Source organism: Condylura cristata, unplaced genomic scaffold (assembly GCF_000260355.1).
Source record: "Condylura cristata isolate star-nosed mole 26May11 unplaced genomic scaffold, ConCri1.0 scaffold00001, whole genome shotgun sequence".
NCBI classification, from domain to species: Eukaryota; Metazoa; Chordata; class Mammalia; order Eulipotyphla; family Talpidae; genus Condylura; species Condylura cristata.
In genome coordinates this window covers 64,841,677-64,857,942 of record NW_004567102.1, presented here as the reverse complement: position 1 = coordinate 64,857,942, position 16,266 = coordinate 64,841,677, and the positions used below count along the sequence as shown (strand labels likewise).

The 16,266-nt window shown below is 34.7% G+C and overlaps 1 protein-coding gene across 9 annotated transcripts in view; it reads left to right on the top strand.

Annotated features, from left to right (window-relative positions):
• Positions 1–16,266, top strand: part of PTPRK (protein tyrosine phosphatase, receptor type, K) — a 494,475-nt gene that overhangs the window by 184,387 nt on the left and 293,822 nt on the right. For all 9 annotated transcript variants that reach the window (XM_004673838.2, XM_012722555.1, XM_012722542.1 and 6 more), the window contains exon 3: positions 11,951–12,222. In XM_004673838.2, coding sequence (XP_004673895.1) covers positions 11,951–12,222 — 272 coding nt within the window. The remainder of the gene's footprint in view (positions 1–11,950; positions 12,223–16,266) is intronic.

Genomic DNA, 16,266 nt, shown 5'->3' with positions numbered 1-16,266 from the left:
TCTTATGCATTGTCTTCTACTATAAGAGCTTCCGTGTTCCTTACAGGCTAATAAAGAAAGGTAGTTATTTGCAAGTTGAACTGCTCCTGTGGCCTGATTTCCCCTGAACTCGAGATTTAGTTGAGACATTGTGTTCAACCTAAGTTCTTTAATTGATCACTATTTGCCTTTGCTTATTCAAGTGTTCTTGTTTCTTGTTATTAATTTTGAGGCAAAATAAAATCTCTTTTATGTGTAGTAAGGTAGATTTTTGGTACCTTAAGACATATTGTGACTACTGAGTAGAAGTTTTAATATTGGGAATATCCATTTGTAGAGAAATATAGGTCATTCTCTGCTGACTATATATTCCATGAGTGACAGAGTTACAGTATGTCACACAATGGCTGGAATTAATATGTTATTTAGTTCTTAGGCAGTTTATGCAGAGAACAGGACATACAACCTTATCTTACATTTCATTGTGCTTCTGAAAAGTGATTCTTTTTTTATAAAGACAAATAATGACTATGATATTGGCTCAAACCAAAGTCTCTCTTGATTTTTAGGGTAACACAATTCTGATTCTTCTCCAATTTGCTTTTTTTTTCCTATGCAAGTTGCTCTTTATTTTAATAGTTGCATCTCAGAACACTTTAGTAATAGATATTGTAATAGTTGCGAAAATTAGACAACTATGGGAGAGTTACAAGATTTTAGGAAATTTTTTGAAATTTTTGAATGGGATCTTAAACATAGATATACAAATCCTTAGCAACCACTGGTAAAGTTGAGTATGTGTTTCTAGGGAGAATATTTTATATTTACATCATTTTTTACAAATGAGCATTAGCAAGGAATAGGAAGGGAAGGGCTGTAAAGAGAGGTTGACATATTGGATGAAAGAGATGGAGTGATGAAAGCTAAGAAAGGTTTAAGACTCACTGAATTAGAAAATTTCACGTCTCCTTTTTAATATTTTATCTCATTTTCTTGTCCTTGAAAATGTCATTTTAATGCATTTCCCAGCTTGATATTCTCTCTGTCATTGAATAAAGTAATAAATATGTCCAAAGGAATAGGACTATTAAGTAAATACTTAATTAGTAGGTTTTAGGCCAACATGATTGGATGAAATCATCTATATATGATTTATGTGTGTGTGTGTATTAGTTGTCATAGCAGGCCACAGGATATAGTCATTTCAATGGGAGGAAATTAAGAAAGAGAAAGTTTAAAATACTTGCTAGTTAGACAGTTGAACAGATAGGAAATGGGAAAACTGAAATCCTGAGAATTTGCATGAGAAAAGCAGGATTTTTTAAAAAAGATTTATTTACTTATTCATACAGAGCTGGGGTACAGGCCAGAGGTGCAAGGGCAGTGGGAGGATTCACCAGAGACAGAGTGGGAGCAGAGCAGGCCGACTGACAAAGTACACTGCTGAGGGGAACAGTGGGAGGGTCAGGAGAGGTCTGCTGCACCATGTGGGTCACCTTCAGGTCCAGGATCAAACTCATGCTGAAGTGGCTTTTAGCTTCTTAGTGTTGTGCTTTAACCCACTGTGCCACCAGGGAGGGCCAAAAAGCAGGAATTTTTAAGGGCCACATAGATTCATGTATTTGCTTTCTAAGATGTGGGGAAAAAAATGAGGCAAAATTATGGCCCTCTCTGGTGGCGCAGCGGGTTAAAGCACTGCATTGAGAAGCTAAAGCCACTTCTGCATGAGTTCGATCCCGGCCTGCCCCGGAGGTGACCACATGGCGTGGCAGACCTCTCCTGACCCGCCCGCTGCTCCCTTCAGCAGTGTACTTTGTTGATCTGCCTGTTCTGCTCCCCACTCTGTCTCTGGTGAAACCTCTCACCGCCCCTGAGCCTCTGGCCTGTACCCCAGTTCTGTGTGCACAAATAAATAAATCTTTAAAAAAAAAAAATGAGGCAAAATTATAGCGTAATTTGTGTCCAGTTCCAATCTTAACATGTAGCAGCTAAACTCCCTGCACAAACTGATCTCCTACAAAGAAATATAGTTAAAATTTCCCTAAAATTATTTTAATTCTGATGTGTTGTCTAAAAATTCTATCCGCTGTTATCTGAAATGAAGTCATTTTACTGTTTTTAACATTAAGATACAGGTGACATAATATGTTATATTCATTTCAGTCTACAACTGAATGACCTGACATTTGATACATTGTGAAACAATCACTGTAAGTCCAGCAAGCACACATCACCACATGCACCATATGTACTTATAGCAGTTTTCTTTTGTGATTGGAACTTTTAAGATCTACTCATTAACGCTTTCGAATATGCAGCTGTTTTTCTATTTTCAAATGGAAGTTGGCTACCTTGAATAATACAAAGTACTTGTTCAGGGATTAGGAGAAATTTTATTTCTGTAGAATGTGAGTGAAGCGACTTTATATTTTGTCAAGGCAATGGAAAGGACATTGTAGGGAGAATACAGTTGTTAGAAATAGGATCCTGTGAATATAATCAATATAATAGTTTAGGATTTTGGCTTTTTTTTTTTTTTGGATTGGAATTTGTGGAACAAATTTCCTTTCTCTAGTAGGACATTTTATTGTTTACATCTCATTCTTTCATTTAGAAACAAACTATATGATGTAGGGGGTGAACTTTATTTGAGGGAGAAGTATTATCGTACGAAATATAGAGTATAAAGTTTGGAGAATTAATAATAGGGCATGCAGAAAAGTGAGCGGCCTTCATCAACCTTTTCAAAATAATGGATTCTCTTGGTAAATGAGAACATTTTTTAAAGTCATTACAAACTCTATGATTTTTAAAATCATTTTTTGTTATAGTCTTGAAAACAGTATTGTTATTTTTAACAATCTTCACCTTTGCTTGCTGTCAGTTGAGTTCACCAGGAGTTTACAGGTATAAAACCCTCTGTCAAATGTTAAGAGGAAAATGAGGATTCTTATCTTGTGAACTTTGCACAGGTTTAGGAAGATGGATAGATGTATGTGGTGTACGTAAGAGAGCATCATAGAAGTGCAGTGGACAGGTGCAGGAGACACAGACTGTTGTCAGATTTTCTTACAAAAATATTCTGCTCCCTATTTATTCTGTAGACTTTGTTCTAGATATTTGAATGAATGGGATAGGTTAGGACTGAACTTTTTATTGAGGTTTTCAATCATATGAATAATTAAAATGGAAATTATTGGTTAATAAATACTCTCATGGAAAAAATAAAGAATGACATGTTAAGAAAGAATCTTAGGAGGAACAACTTTAATTAACAGACCAAGGAGTCATTCACTAATTCATGGCAGCTGTGAAGAGATCATCCCAAACAAAAGAAAAACCAGTGTAAGGACACTGAGTCAGGAAAATTCTTAGAATTTCAATGGATAGAAGTTGTTCACTATTTCAGAGATATATTAATAGAAACAAGGGTTTGGGAAAATATAAGAGAGGAAAGCAGAAGCCAGATTATGCTAAGCTGTTGATGCTAGTAGGCTAAAGTGTTTGTATTTTATTCTTATTGTAATGTAGGCATGTGGAAAGATTAATGGTGTGTTTTGATAAAATTAATCTTACTGCTTGAAGAAAATTACTGGTGGGATGCTAGTGTGGTAGTTATAAAACCTATCTAACTGTTCTCTTGAGAGATGATAGGAGAATGACAAAAATAGTCATTATCAAAAGAAACAGAGATGAGTGAGGATATCATCTGGAAAAGGGACAGACACCAGGAATTGCTAGAGAGAATTAGAATTTCTTCACTAGAGGAAAGATAGGGAAAAACCAAACTGATTCCTAGGTTTTTAGTTGTAGTAACTTGGTATATTATTATTTTACTCTGTAATCAGACTAAGAAAAAAGCAGTAAAAAAACAAATCATCCTAGATGATCTGGGACCCAAATAATGATTTCTCTTGTCATTATTCTTTCTACATAGATATGCTCACGATCACTTCTCAAGTTGACAGGGCATGAAACTACATTACTGTCCACTGTCTTCAGTTTTTATACGCAGGCAGTTTCTGACATGTTCTTTGCTTCTATTAGGAAAATCACTGATTGTCAACGAGCAACTGATTTGCTGTGTGTTGGCACTTTGGTAGCTATTCAGATGGACTTTAGAACACACAAAAATGCTTTACATGTTAGGGTGGAATAATACATAGCTTTTGGAGTCAGACTCAGGCTACACTATTGATTCTCCTGGGTCTTGACTGTAGTTTCCATAGTCACCCTGGCTATTTCCTTAGACCAAGTCCCTCTCCCTCTCCCCTTCACTCTCCCTCCTCTCCCCCTCCCCCTCCTCCTTCTCCTCCTCCTTCATTCCCCCTCCCCTCTCTCTCACACACACAGGCTCTATTTTTCTAAGGAAACTTAACCAATACATCTTTTATGTTTATATTGCTGTACAAAATTCTGCCTGATTCAATATTTATTCACCATTTTGTATATCAGTGGAGACACTGTTTCATAGAATAAGTAAAGACTGAATGAAGTAGATGCAATATAAATAAAATTACTGATAATATTCTCATTAAAGTAGTAGATGAATGGAATTATGCCTATCAAATATAGTATTCCTTCACATGTGATCCAGGGACCACAGAGGAATCATGATGTTGGAACTATTGATATGACAATACTACAACTTTTTCCCTGCCTGTTTACTCCCATTTCCCCATGAGGTTATGGTAGAATTTCCCTCAGGCAACAGACCAATTGAAGTAAAAATGAAAATTTTCTTTCAAAACTAGTTCCTTTTAAAATTCTTAACAAATTTTACTAATTTATCATTTATTTACATGATCATGTAATTTTGGGAGTCTGTCTTCACACCTTGACATGTGTGCAGAATTGTTTACCCACCACCAAAGCTCCTGTGTTTCTATAACATCACAGAACTCTTCTGTTCCCTCCTTTCTCCCTCACTCTGTCCCTTTATCACAGAATTATTTTTGTCATTTTGCTTTCTTTGGTTACTTATGTGAAGAGTGAAACCATCTTTCAATTGGCTTTTCCTTTTTGACTTATGCCACTCAGTATAATTCCTCCAAATTCTATCTATATTGTCATTAAAGGTATACTTTCATCTTTGTTAGTAGCTGTGTAGTATTCCATCAAGTTCTAGTTATTTTATTAAGTCAGGCACTAATAAGATTTGCAATAAATGAAGACAGTGTTCCTTTTGTACTATTTGTTATGGAAAATATAGTGATTTTAATAAAACGTCATAGCCAGGGGCCCTCCCTGATGGTGCAGTGTGTTAAAGCACAGCATTATGAAGCTATTGCAGCCACTGCAGCAAGCATTAGATCCCTGATTGGGAGGTGACCTACATGGTGTAACAGGCCTCTCCTGACCTGCCTGCTGCTCCCCTTAGCAGTGTATTGCAGTCATCCTTTCTGAATTCTACTCCTTACTCCATCTCTGGTGAATCTTCTCACCCCCACACTTCTGGCCTGTACCCCAACTTCTATAAGTATCAGTAAATAAATCTCAAAATATGTGATTTGGGTTAATGTAATAGTTTTATTATTGTTAATCTTAAGTGAGTTAATAAATGCTTTCAATGATTCTTTACTTTGGTCAATATTGATGAATTACACATATTCTGAAACTCTTTGATGTCCTCAAAGACTTTTAAGATTACAACATAAAACTTGGGTTTTACCACAGTTTCCTCAATATACACAGCAGTGGGCCTGACAAAAATGTTAAGATTTTACTTTCAGACATTACACTTTCATCAAATAATCCATATTCTGGAAGTAGCATTAACCAGTGCCAGTTTTTTGTGGTTGTTTTATGTTTTCTGATCATTTAGCTCACATACCAGTAGAACTGGTTTTTCCTCATCTGTAATGTGTTGCTGCTTTTGAATTAAACTCTTTGTTTCCTCATTCATTTAGTCATTAAACTAACAAAGTCATAAATATGTATTGAGCTTCTTCTATATACAAGGGCCTTGACGCTGTGCCTATTGTAGTACATTGCCACATAGCTCATAATTTAAACTTCATGTCATTTGCAAATAGTGATAGTTTTACTTTTTTTCCAACTTGGTTTCTTCTTATTTCTCTTGCCGAATTTCCTTTGCCAGGTCTTCCCATAACAGTGGTAAAAGTCAACATTCTTGTTTTGTATGTGATCTAAGAGGAAAAGCTTTCAAGTTCTCACCATTGTGTGATATTCCTGTGAGTTTGTTGTATTCAGCCTTTATTATGTTGCATTATGTTCTTCCTTCTCCTATTCATTTGAGAGTTTGTATTGTGTATGGATAATGAGTCTTGTCAAATGTTATCTCTACATCTATTGACATCAACATATGATTTTTCTCTCTCCTTTTGTTAATGGGGTGAATAATAGTAATTGATTTGTGAATGCTGAATCACCTTTCATCTCCAGAAAAAATGTCACTTGGTCATGATGTATGATCCTTTCAATGTATTATTGAACTCAGTTTGCTAAGAATATGTGAGGATTTTTGCATGTCTGTTCATCGATGATATTGGCCTATAGTGTTCTAATTTGTGATGTTCTTTTCTGCTGTTATCAGATTAACATTGTTGGAAGCATTTTTCATCAAATTTCTAGAAGACTTTGAGGAGGATAGGTATTAGTTTCCCTTTGAACCATTGATAAAACTTACTCATGAAACCATCTAAGTCTGAACTTTTTTAAAAAAAAATTATTTATTTATGCATACAGAACTGGGGTACAAGCCAGAGGTGCAAGGGTGGTGACAGGATTCACCAGAGACAGACTGGGAGCAGAACAGGCCAACTGATGAGTACATTGATGAGGGGAGCAGTGAGTGGATCATGTGGGGGGATTGAAGTCATGGTGAAAAGGCGTTAGCTTCTTAGTGCTTTGCTTTAACTTGCTGTGCCACCAGGGAGGGCTCTGAGCTTTGTTTTTTTGAGAGACCTGATTCAGTTTCAAATCCCTTGCCTGTAATTGGCCTGCTCAGGCTTCTTTTCTTTCTTGGTTCAATCTCAGGAAGGTTGTATGCTTCTAAAAGTTTGTACTCTTTATTTTGATTATCCAACTGGTTGGTATAAAGACATTCATAAAAAAGCACAATTCTTCCCCCAAATTAAAATAAAGCAAAGATAGTAGTGTAAATAACAAAAACAAAAACAAACTTCACTACCTGCTCTGTGAAGTAGAGCTGGACCCATTCAGCAATTCTCCTTTTGTAACTGGCTTTGTCAATAGGGGGTGCTGAAGGGACATTTTATTAAAATGGGGAGGTTAAAGGCCTTTTAAGTTGTGCTTCTATCTTAGTTTCTTCTTGATGTACTGTGTAGCTGGCCATTGCCCAGTAATGTCCCAGTATATTCAGCCCTTAAGTGAGCTTGTGGCCAGGCCCTGACCAGTGACCACTTGTCCTCCCAGCATGCACAGCACACCCTGGCCTCACATCTCTGTGCTTCAGGAGGGTGTTTCCTACTTGCCCAGCTCTGGATTGACTCTGACCTGGACTACCCAGCAACTTCATTATCCAATGGGCTAAAACCACACTCTTTTCCTCATTTTCCCATTCTTTGCATTACAATTATTTGAAACAATTCTCTTTACAACTTTAAAAAAATCCTTCACTGTTATAGTTAATAATTATTTTACATTTTCACTGATTTCCTTTGTGAGCTCTCTTCTGTTTGTATTATGAATCAGGTGTTTCATTTTAAAGAGTATTATTACTTGTCTGGAGGAGATAACTAACCCTATATCAATTTTTAAACATTTGTACAAAAGGTAAGAATGCTTAAGGGCCAGAATCAGAATCAGACATGCATTCATTAAGTTCTCTTAAAGGCTTTCAAGACAGAAAAAGGTCTTTGGACTGGGGCTGAGGAGGAACAATGGGTAACAATTGACTGAGATAAGGGGAGGCTTCCTTACAAGTTAGGTACATCCATTCTGAAGAAGCAAATTGGGATGTTGTGGGAAGAAACTTGTGAGGGTTCTATTACTCTGGAGAAAATGGTTTGTGGGGAGAAGTAATGAGAAGCCAATGTGGCAAAAATGCTTTGGGACAAGATATTAGAGCACTAAGTAGAGAAGTAAAAATGTCCTGGGTTAGTATATAAGGCTTAGTCACTGGATTTGACAGAAAATGTTAATGTACTAAAAGATATACATAAATAAATAAGTTTTAGAGTGAAGTATGGAAACTAATTTATTATTCATTATTTTCTTTGCAGTTAATCCTATTTCCAGTGTTATTACATTATTACTGGAATGGTAGCTTAAAGATAAATTTTTCATTAATGTGTAACATACATAAGATTTTATTCATCTAGATGTTGGATTGTGGTTTTTATGAATATGGGACTTGTTTCTTTTGGCTGTTCTTTTAAGTAAAATTGTTTATTCTAAGTTGTTGCTTCCCTCTATTTCTTTCCTTAATGAACTGAAATAAGATGTTTCTGTTTCTGTATTGTGATTTATTTTTTGGAATATCAAGATGTTGATAGTCTGTAAGGTGCAAATAAAATTTATTTTTAAAAGCTGTTACCTGTGTTTATTTCCTCAGTATTGATCATCATTTCATTCTTTTCTTTATATAGCATATAATTCATATATTCTGCATTAAAAAAAAATAAGGCATGCCATACAATGCAATCTTAGGAAATTCAGTGAGTATATATCAGCAAAAATAAGACAACAGACAATAATTACAGTTCCATCCTGATGCTAAATATTCTTTTTTGAGTCATATGTACATTTTTATGAGTATATGTGTGAATGCAAATTTTCATATATATTTATTTAGCATATTTTTAATAAGTGAGTTGTATTTTATGTAACATTGCTAATTTTGTATATTAAATAGTTTGAACATTAGAATACTTATTGACTGCATAGTTACTCATCAGTCATTTGCCTTAATTTACACCTTGCTTGTTACTGGATATTTAAAATACTTTTGTTTTTCTCTGTTTTAAACAATACAATGATAAGATCCAAGATTTTCCAGTGTATCAGCTCTAGATTTGAATCACCAGAGCTGAGCTTTTCTTTATGTTTATTGCCAAAAGTCTCTCCAGGAACGTTACACTTTATAATTATTTAGTTTTAGCATACACATTTTTCTCCTTTAGCTTATGTGATATATTTGAGAACTCTATTGTTCAAGAGACTAAAGAATTGTTATAAGGTCACATTAGCAGTGGTAAAATATAGTTGTATATTACATGTGGGTGACATCAGTGCTTCATTTTTAAGATTTAAGACATCTTAGCTAAGTAGAACTGAACTCTGTTAGAAATTCGAAGAATTCGAAGTTTATAGCAGAACAAAAGTTTCACATACAAAGAATGAGAGAAGTACATGTTAAAGGAAGTTCAGGGTTGGCAACTAGTTACCCAGGGAGAGTATAGAAGTAATTTTTAGAGGTTGAAAAGCATAGCATGGTGCTTCTATGTTGGGGTGATGGGAGGGGCAGCTACCTCCCTGTGCTTGCTACATAAATTGTCGTTATATGTACTAAATTCGAGAAGGAGTCAAATGATCATTTTTTGTACTTGTGTAATCCTTTCTTGGCAGCAATAATCAGACTGTTTAGAAAGAAACTCATTTCTGGGGCCCTCCTTGGTGGTGCAGAGGTTTAAAGCATAGCACTATGAAGCTAGCCACAACCACTTCATGAGTTCGATCCCCAGCCAGGGTGGTGACCCATATCACATGTCAGACCTCTCCTGACCCACTCACTGCTCCCCTCAGCAGTGTGCTTGGTCGATCTGCCTGTTCTGCACCCCACTCTGTCTCCAGGGAATCCTCTCACCATCCCTGCATCTCAGGAAAGAAACCCATTTAGCAGAACTACTCTATAGAAATGAAATATGAGCACATCTTAAAATTTTTACTGAACGTGCATGGAATTTCTTTAAAATGCTGAAATAGCTTGGACAAGCTCTTATTTGGTGACTTTTGTTTTTCTAATGACCAAATTGTTAATTCCTACAAATTATTATACTTTGTTCATCTCATTTCTTTAATAAGAAAATTACTGTAGCTTAAAAGTGCAACTAGCTGAAAATTGCTAAATGGTCTTACTGGTAAATATCATACCACATAATTAAAATGTGAGACTAAGCATATTTTATACCAAAAGTTATTTTATAAAGGAAGAATATAACTATTTGAAAGCCTGTAAATCACTTAGAAATTACTGTTTTAAAATTGAAAATCTGACGCCATAATTGATTAAGACTTGTAAAAGGATTTAAACCCACTGTAGCCATTCTATGTAATTAAAGAGAAAAACTGTTGTTGTAGTGAAGTAAGTCACAAATTTGAGAAGCTTAGATCCAATAACACTAAATAACTTATTCAAGCCCTCAGATCTAGTTCTAGTTGCAAGCAGTGTGGTCTGCTTTGCTATAACTATAATAAATTTGAATGCTATCACAACATATTACTATGAACTTAAAAATGTGAATATAATAACCAAGAATAGAAACATCCTGTTTGTTTAAATTAAGTTGAGATCCAGGATGTCCTGTTCAAAAAATAAATAAGACACAAATTCTCAAAAAAAAAAAAAAAACCACACAAACAACTTATGGCCAATTTATTTATTAGTGTGCTATCTGGTAAGAGTCAGGTAGATAAAGTAAGAATCCCTGGTTACAAAGATGATGAGAACTGGGAAAAAAATGAAGTGAAATCGTATCATTAGTTCTTAGTTACTGATGGAGTTATCATAAGAAATCTTCACAAAAATTTTGAACTGTAGAATACCACTGGATGGGATTTGACAGTTTCGAAATTTTGGCTTCTTATCTGTTATGATTTGAACCTGTTCACTGAGGGTTAATGGAACTAGTTTGATTCATAGTTGTGGGTAAAATTTACTGTGTTTAAGGAGACACAAAGATTTGATTAATTTAAAAAATTGATCTGGGAAAGAGGTTCAGATGTAACACTCTACCAATATATTTTAGTTAGAATGACATGTTATAGAATAAGCTACAATAAAGTTTGTGTTCTATCTGAAGCATGATAATTGTGTATTTTTTTATATGTATCTTTTTTGATCTGTCAATTCATGGCATGAGAAAGACTAACAGCAGCTAATACTCAAGTACCATTTTGTAGGTAGTACTCTGTGTCATTTGTTGTAGTGCAAAGACTATAAGGGTAGAGTATGAAGTGCTTTTGAGTTGGAAGCAAGGTCTGTCCTGAATCTCATACCTTGATAGCCAGTGAACAATTACAAATCAAAAGTGGTAGAGCAGATTAGTGATTTTCAAATCAGTTCCTTGTAGTTCTAGAAGATCATGGGGGTTGGTGGCAGTGGCGATCAGTTGACAGCTTAGTGAGACTCCAAGTAGGTTATTCTGCCATTAAGAGTTTTATCTCTGGAGGTTTGACACTCTTAACTTGCATGTTCACACTTTGACTGCATACCATCTTTATTCCCTGAACTAAAGTTCAGAGTGGTTAGGACATTGCAAAAGGTTACATTGCTTCTGCAAATGATGATTTTTGGAATAGAAGTCACAAATGATTTCTGGGTTTGCACCTATAGTTCATTATTCTGCAATGATATTATGGATAGGAGAAAGGAAAGATGCCCTCCGCTCTTTTTGTTTGATATGCAATGACCTCTGTTTAGTTAAATTAGAATTTTTTTTTATCAAGTACAATCTTGAGTTTGATAACTTTAAGTGATGACTGTTTCTATTTCTTAATTTGTGAAATAATAATTATAATAGGTTGTTGTGGAGATTCAGTGAATTAAGACATGTTATGTACTTGAACAGTGTCTATTGAATAGTAATTCAGTTTGTCTATTTACTTGATAGTTTGTTTGGCTCTATTCTGGCAGACATAGTCTTTTTGGATTAAATTAATTCTCTGGATTGATTTTATTTTTTATTACTCTTTTCTATTTATATATATATTCCCTTTTGGTAATATATCTATGTACTTAGCTTTATTGTATGTTATGTCATTTCAGGTTCCTATATGATAGTGGATTCTTCAGATCATGACACTGGAGAAAAAGCCAGACTTCAGCTGCCTACAATGAAGGAGAATGACACTCACTGTATTGATTTCAGTTACCTATTATATAGCCAAAAAGGGCTGAATCCTGGCACTTTGAACATATTAGTTAGGGTGAATAAAGGGCCTCTTGCCAATCCAATTTGGAATGTGACTGGAGTCACGGGTAGAGACTGGCTTCGGGCTGAGCTAGCAGTGAGCACCTTTTGGCCCAATGAATATCAGGTAATCTTTCCACTTATGGTTTATGCTTTTATGTTATTGTCCTGTGTATTAATAATCTGAAGTAAATATTAGCCCAGTAGGCATGAGGAATTTTCTCTCTAGTCCTTTAGCAATCTTCATTGACAAATGTTTAAATAATTCACACAAAGCCTTTAAAGTAGAAAAAATATTTCTATATTTAGATAAAAGTAGTCTTAGGTTCAAAATTTGTTGGTTGTTTGGCAAAGAATTACTTATTGAAAGATATATGTCTCTGTTCAAGGAGAAATAGTCTTTTTGAGTTGGGTGTAATATTATACTGGGTTGATTTAATGACTTCTTGAATGTAACATTTGTAAAATAGACATGAAACAGTGTTTTATGATATATTTTATCTAAAGGGGAGACATTATGAATAATTATATTTTCCTATTTACATGGAGTATAAACATGCATACAAAGAAATGAAAATTATTACCATGTCCTTAGATTCTACCCCATCCAGAAATGTTTGATATAATTATAATTAAATCAGAATACAGACAGTGTCAACCCATACTTTATATTTAGGTGACTTAATTTTTGTGGTTAAACAAAAATGTCCATTTGCCAATTTGAATAGTTTTTCAACAGTATCAACATTTGTCTTATGTTTCCAGGTTGTTTATTTTGAAAGTTCACTTTTGAATTATACTTTGAGATTAAACCTTAAAAGGCTTGTCTGTTTGTAGCTTCTTGTTGAACCTAATGGTGATACATTTATATAAAAGTACATTGTATTGTTATCAGTGAGAAATTTATAAGCTAAGAACAGTTTCATTTCAGCATTTTAAATAATGAACTGTCTTTCCAGTTTAGGCTGATCTTTACTCCTGGGGTAGGAAAAACCCATGCATTGTTTTATCTTGACTTGATTTTTTTCATTTTATTAAAGACTCTTACTCAATAGGTGTGGTTTCATAGTTATGGTTCTCATTCCAGAGGCTGTCTGTTGAGCTTTTAATAGATTTTCATTATGTTCTGTTTGATTCCATTATTACTGAGCAGAAAGATATTATTTCTCTTCTGTCTGGGTGAGCCATCTGCTTTTATAGGTCCCACACCTTTGGAGGGCTGAGTCTGTGGTGGCTGGGTGGATGGAGGTTTGTGAAATTAAAGCAGAGGCACTGGAGGCAAAATCAGTGTCATCATTGATGACAGTGGCTGGATGACTGTCATTGCTGGTTCACCCCCTCCAGAGCACTGCCTTTACACTAATTTCAGAGCTTAACAGAATTCTGAAGAGAAAAAAATGCTCATTTAACCCAATAGTATTGTCAGTGAATTTAGTCTCCTTAAAGTGAATTAAAACCCAAACAACACATATATAAAAAATATTTTAAAAATTTGGATCTCCTGTCAAATTGCTTGTACTCAATCATGCCTGCTACTTGCATCTTTAAAAGAAACACATACATATATAAAACACACACACACATATATATATACACACACACACATACACACACGTTTGTGTTTGTATATATATATATATACAAATCTAACAAATAATATATGTATGTATGGTATATTATTTTTGTTCCTCTGTGGTTAAGAAATGGTGTATAGATGATTATTTTCCTCTATTTTTTTTAAAGTTTTTTTCATTGATATTAATAGCATGTACTTAGGGCACATATTCCTGCAATGGTAATTTTACAGTATTGAGCTATAGTACTCAAGATGGATGAATATTTCATTGTTCAGTCTCATTTTGCATGATACAACTTTCTGGGTTATATGTACCTGCAGATTTTTTCAGTAAGCAGTGTAAAAATTGCCTGTGTTAAGTATCAGCCTGTCAGTGAAATCTTTTTGGAGATTTCCTGTCAGAGAAAAGATTGCCAAATACATAGAACCTATCTGTAAATATCTCTGCTACAGATTAAACTTTGAGTTATAGATCATTGCTTAAGTGATTGCTTAATGTGCTTTCCCATAATTTTTCCTTAACCTGCAAAACTTCACAATCAATGAGAGCAAATAGCAGAGTAGAATAGTTTTTATTCATGTGCTCAGTGCTCAATAAATTTCTTGATTGATGTTTTCATTGATTGTGGTTTTTAGATACCTAGTTCTACCTGCATCAGTTATTAGAAACAACCAGCATAACATAAACTATATTTATGTAGTAGTTTCACTGTTAGGATATAGCATGGAAAACTTTTGACTGTTGCTTAATTCAGAATTATTATGGTTTTCTAAAAATTAGAATTAGGCCATTACAATTTGTCATCCTAGGAACTTACTCACTTTCATTCTTAAAGAAGTACTGCTTATTTGTTCTTATTTCCCTGACACTAAATTAAATAGGTATGATGCGCATAGAAATTCTTCATCTTGGTCCCACAGTCTACTCATCTTCTCTTATCTAGATTTACAGTCTCCAAACTTATTCTTTAATCCTTTATAAAGGTCCTCTTTTTAAAATTTTCTTTTGTATTTCTAGTGGAATCTCCTTTATTCATTTTTTTTTTCTTTTGTGACACTCCTTATCTGATGGCCCTTTTAACCTGCCCATTTCTCATCCAACTTGAATCATCACAAAGAAACTAGCCCCAGTACTCCTGGGGCCATTTTATAAGGTCTCTAATTAGTTAAGGGTTGTTTTGTATGACAAACATCCTCTTTGAATTGGAAATCAAAACTCCTCTTTACCAGCTAACTTTCTCCTTATCGTTATTTCTGTTGAAGTAAAAATCTGAAAGAGGTGTATCTTTGATGTGATTAGTCTTTCCCAAGCCTTCCATCTTGCTAGATGCCTAATTCACTATTGATGTGGTGATTCACTTACTTACATTCACTTACTTACTGTTGAATAATGAGGGGATGCCCAGGAAACTTTTAAGTTCTGATTTGAAAATGGAAATAATAAGATACATGACTTTCTGGATTAAATAATGATTCTCCAAAGAATGAATTTTGGTTGTCTCGAACTCAGGTTAAGAGCCATGTACTCTGGGAACAATCCTTTCTCTGGGTCATCTTGCCTCTACTGTTTACCAGCTGTGCCGTCTTGCAGATTTTCAAACTTTTTTTTTTCTTTTTAAAAATTTTTATTTATTTATTCATATGGAACTGGGTACAGGCCAGAGATGCAGAGGGTGAGAGGATTCACCAGAGACGGAGTGGGGTGCAGAACAGTCAGATCGACGAAGTACACTGCTGAGGGGAGCAGTGGGCGGGTCAGGAGAGGGCTGCCGCCCCTTTGGATCTCCTCCGAGGCAGGCGGGAATCGAACTCATGCTAAAGTGGCTTTAACATCTCAGTGCTGTGCTTTAACCCGCTGCGCCACCAGGGAGGGCCAGATTTTCAAACATTTTTTAATTGTAGTTTCCATATCTGAAAAGTGAGGAGAATAGCATTTATTTAATTGGTTGTCTAGTATGAAGTACATTAATAGATATGAAGTATTTTAAAAAGTACAGTAATATATATGAAGTTTACTGTAATGTTAGGTTAATGTTATGATGTGTATGTAAAAAATCAGCAAACTAATATATATCAAGCATTTTCTTCTGTACTGAAAGCATGGTATACTTTATTTTAGAAGACAATTTTAGAACATTTTTAGGTTCACATTTAGTGTAAGATAGATGTTTCCCATATCCCAATTCTGCACACATGCAGCCCTTCCCCAGTGTTGCCATTTTCACAGTTGTTACCTTATAAGAACTCATTTGTTACAAGTGATGAAACTATATTAACACATCATAATTATTCAAAGTTCAAATTAAATTTTGGATTCACTCTTGGCACTGTATGTTCCAACAATTAGACAAATATATAATGACAGGTAGCCACCCTTTGTATTATCATACAGAGTATTTTTCCTGCTCTAAAAATTATCAGCATTCTGACTGTTTATTCCTCCCCCTATATACTGTTCTTTTCAGAATCCTTATGCAGCAGCCCTCTTTGGAAGTTTTTAGTCTAATTTGGCACTATAGGAGAGAAAAACCTATATCTGATGGTTTCTTTGAGTTAGAATGTCCACTGAGGAACCTAGTGCAGATAGGAAATAGA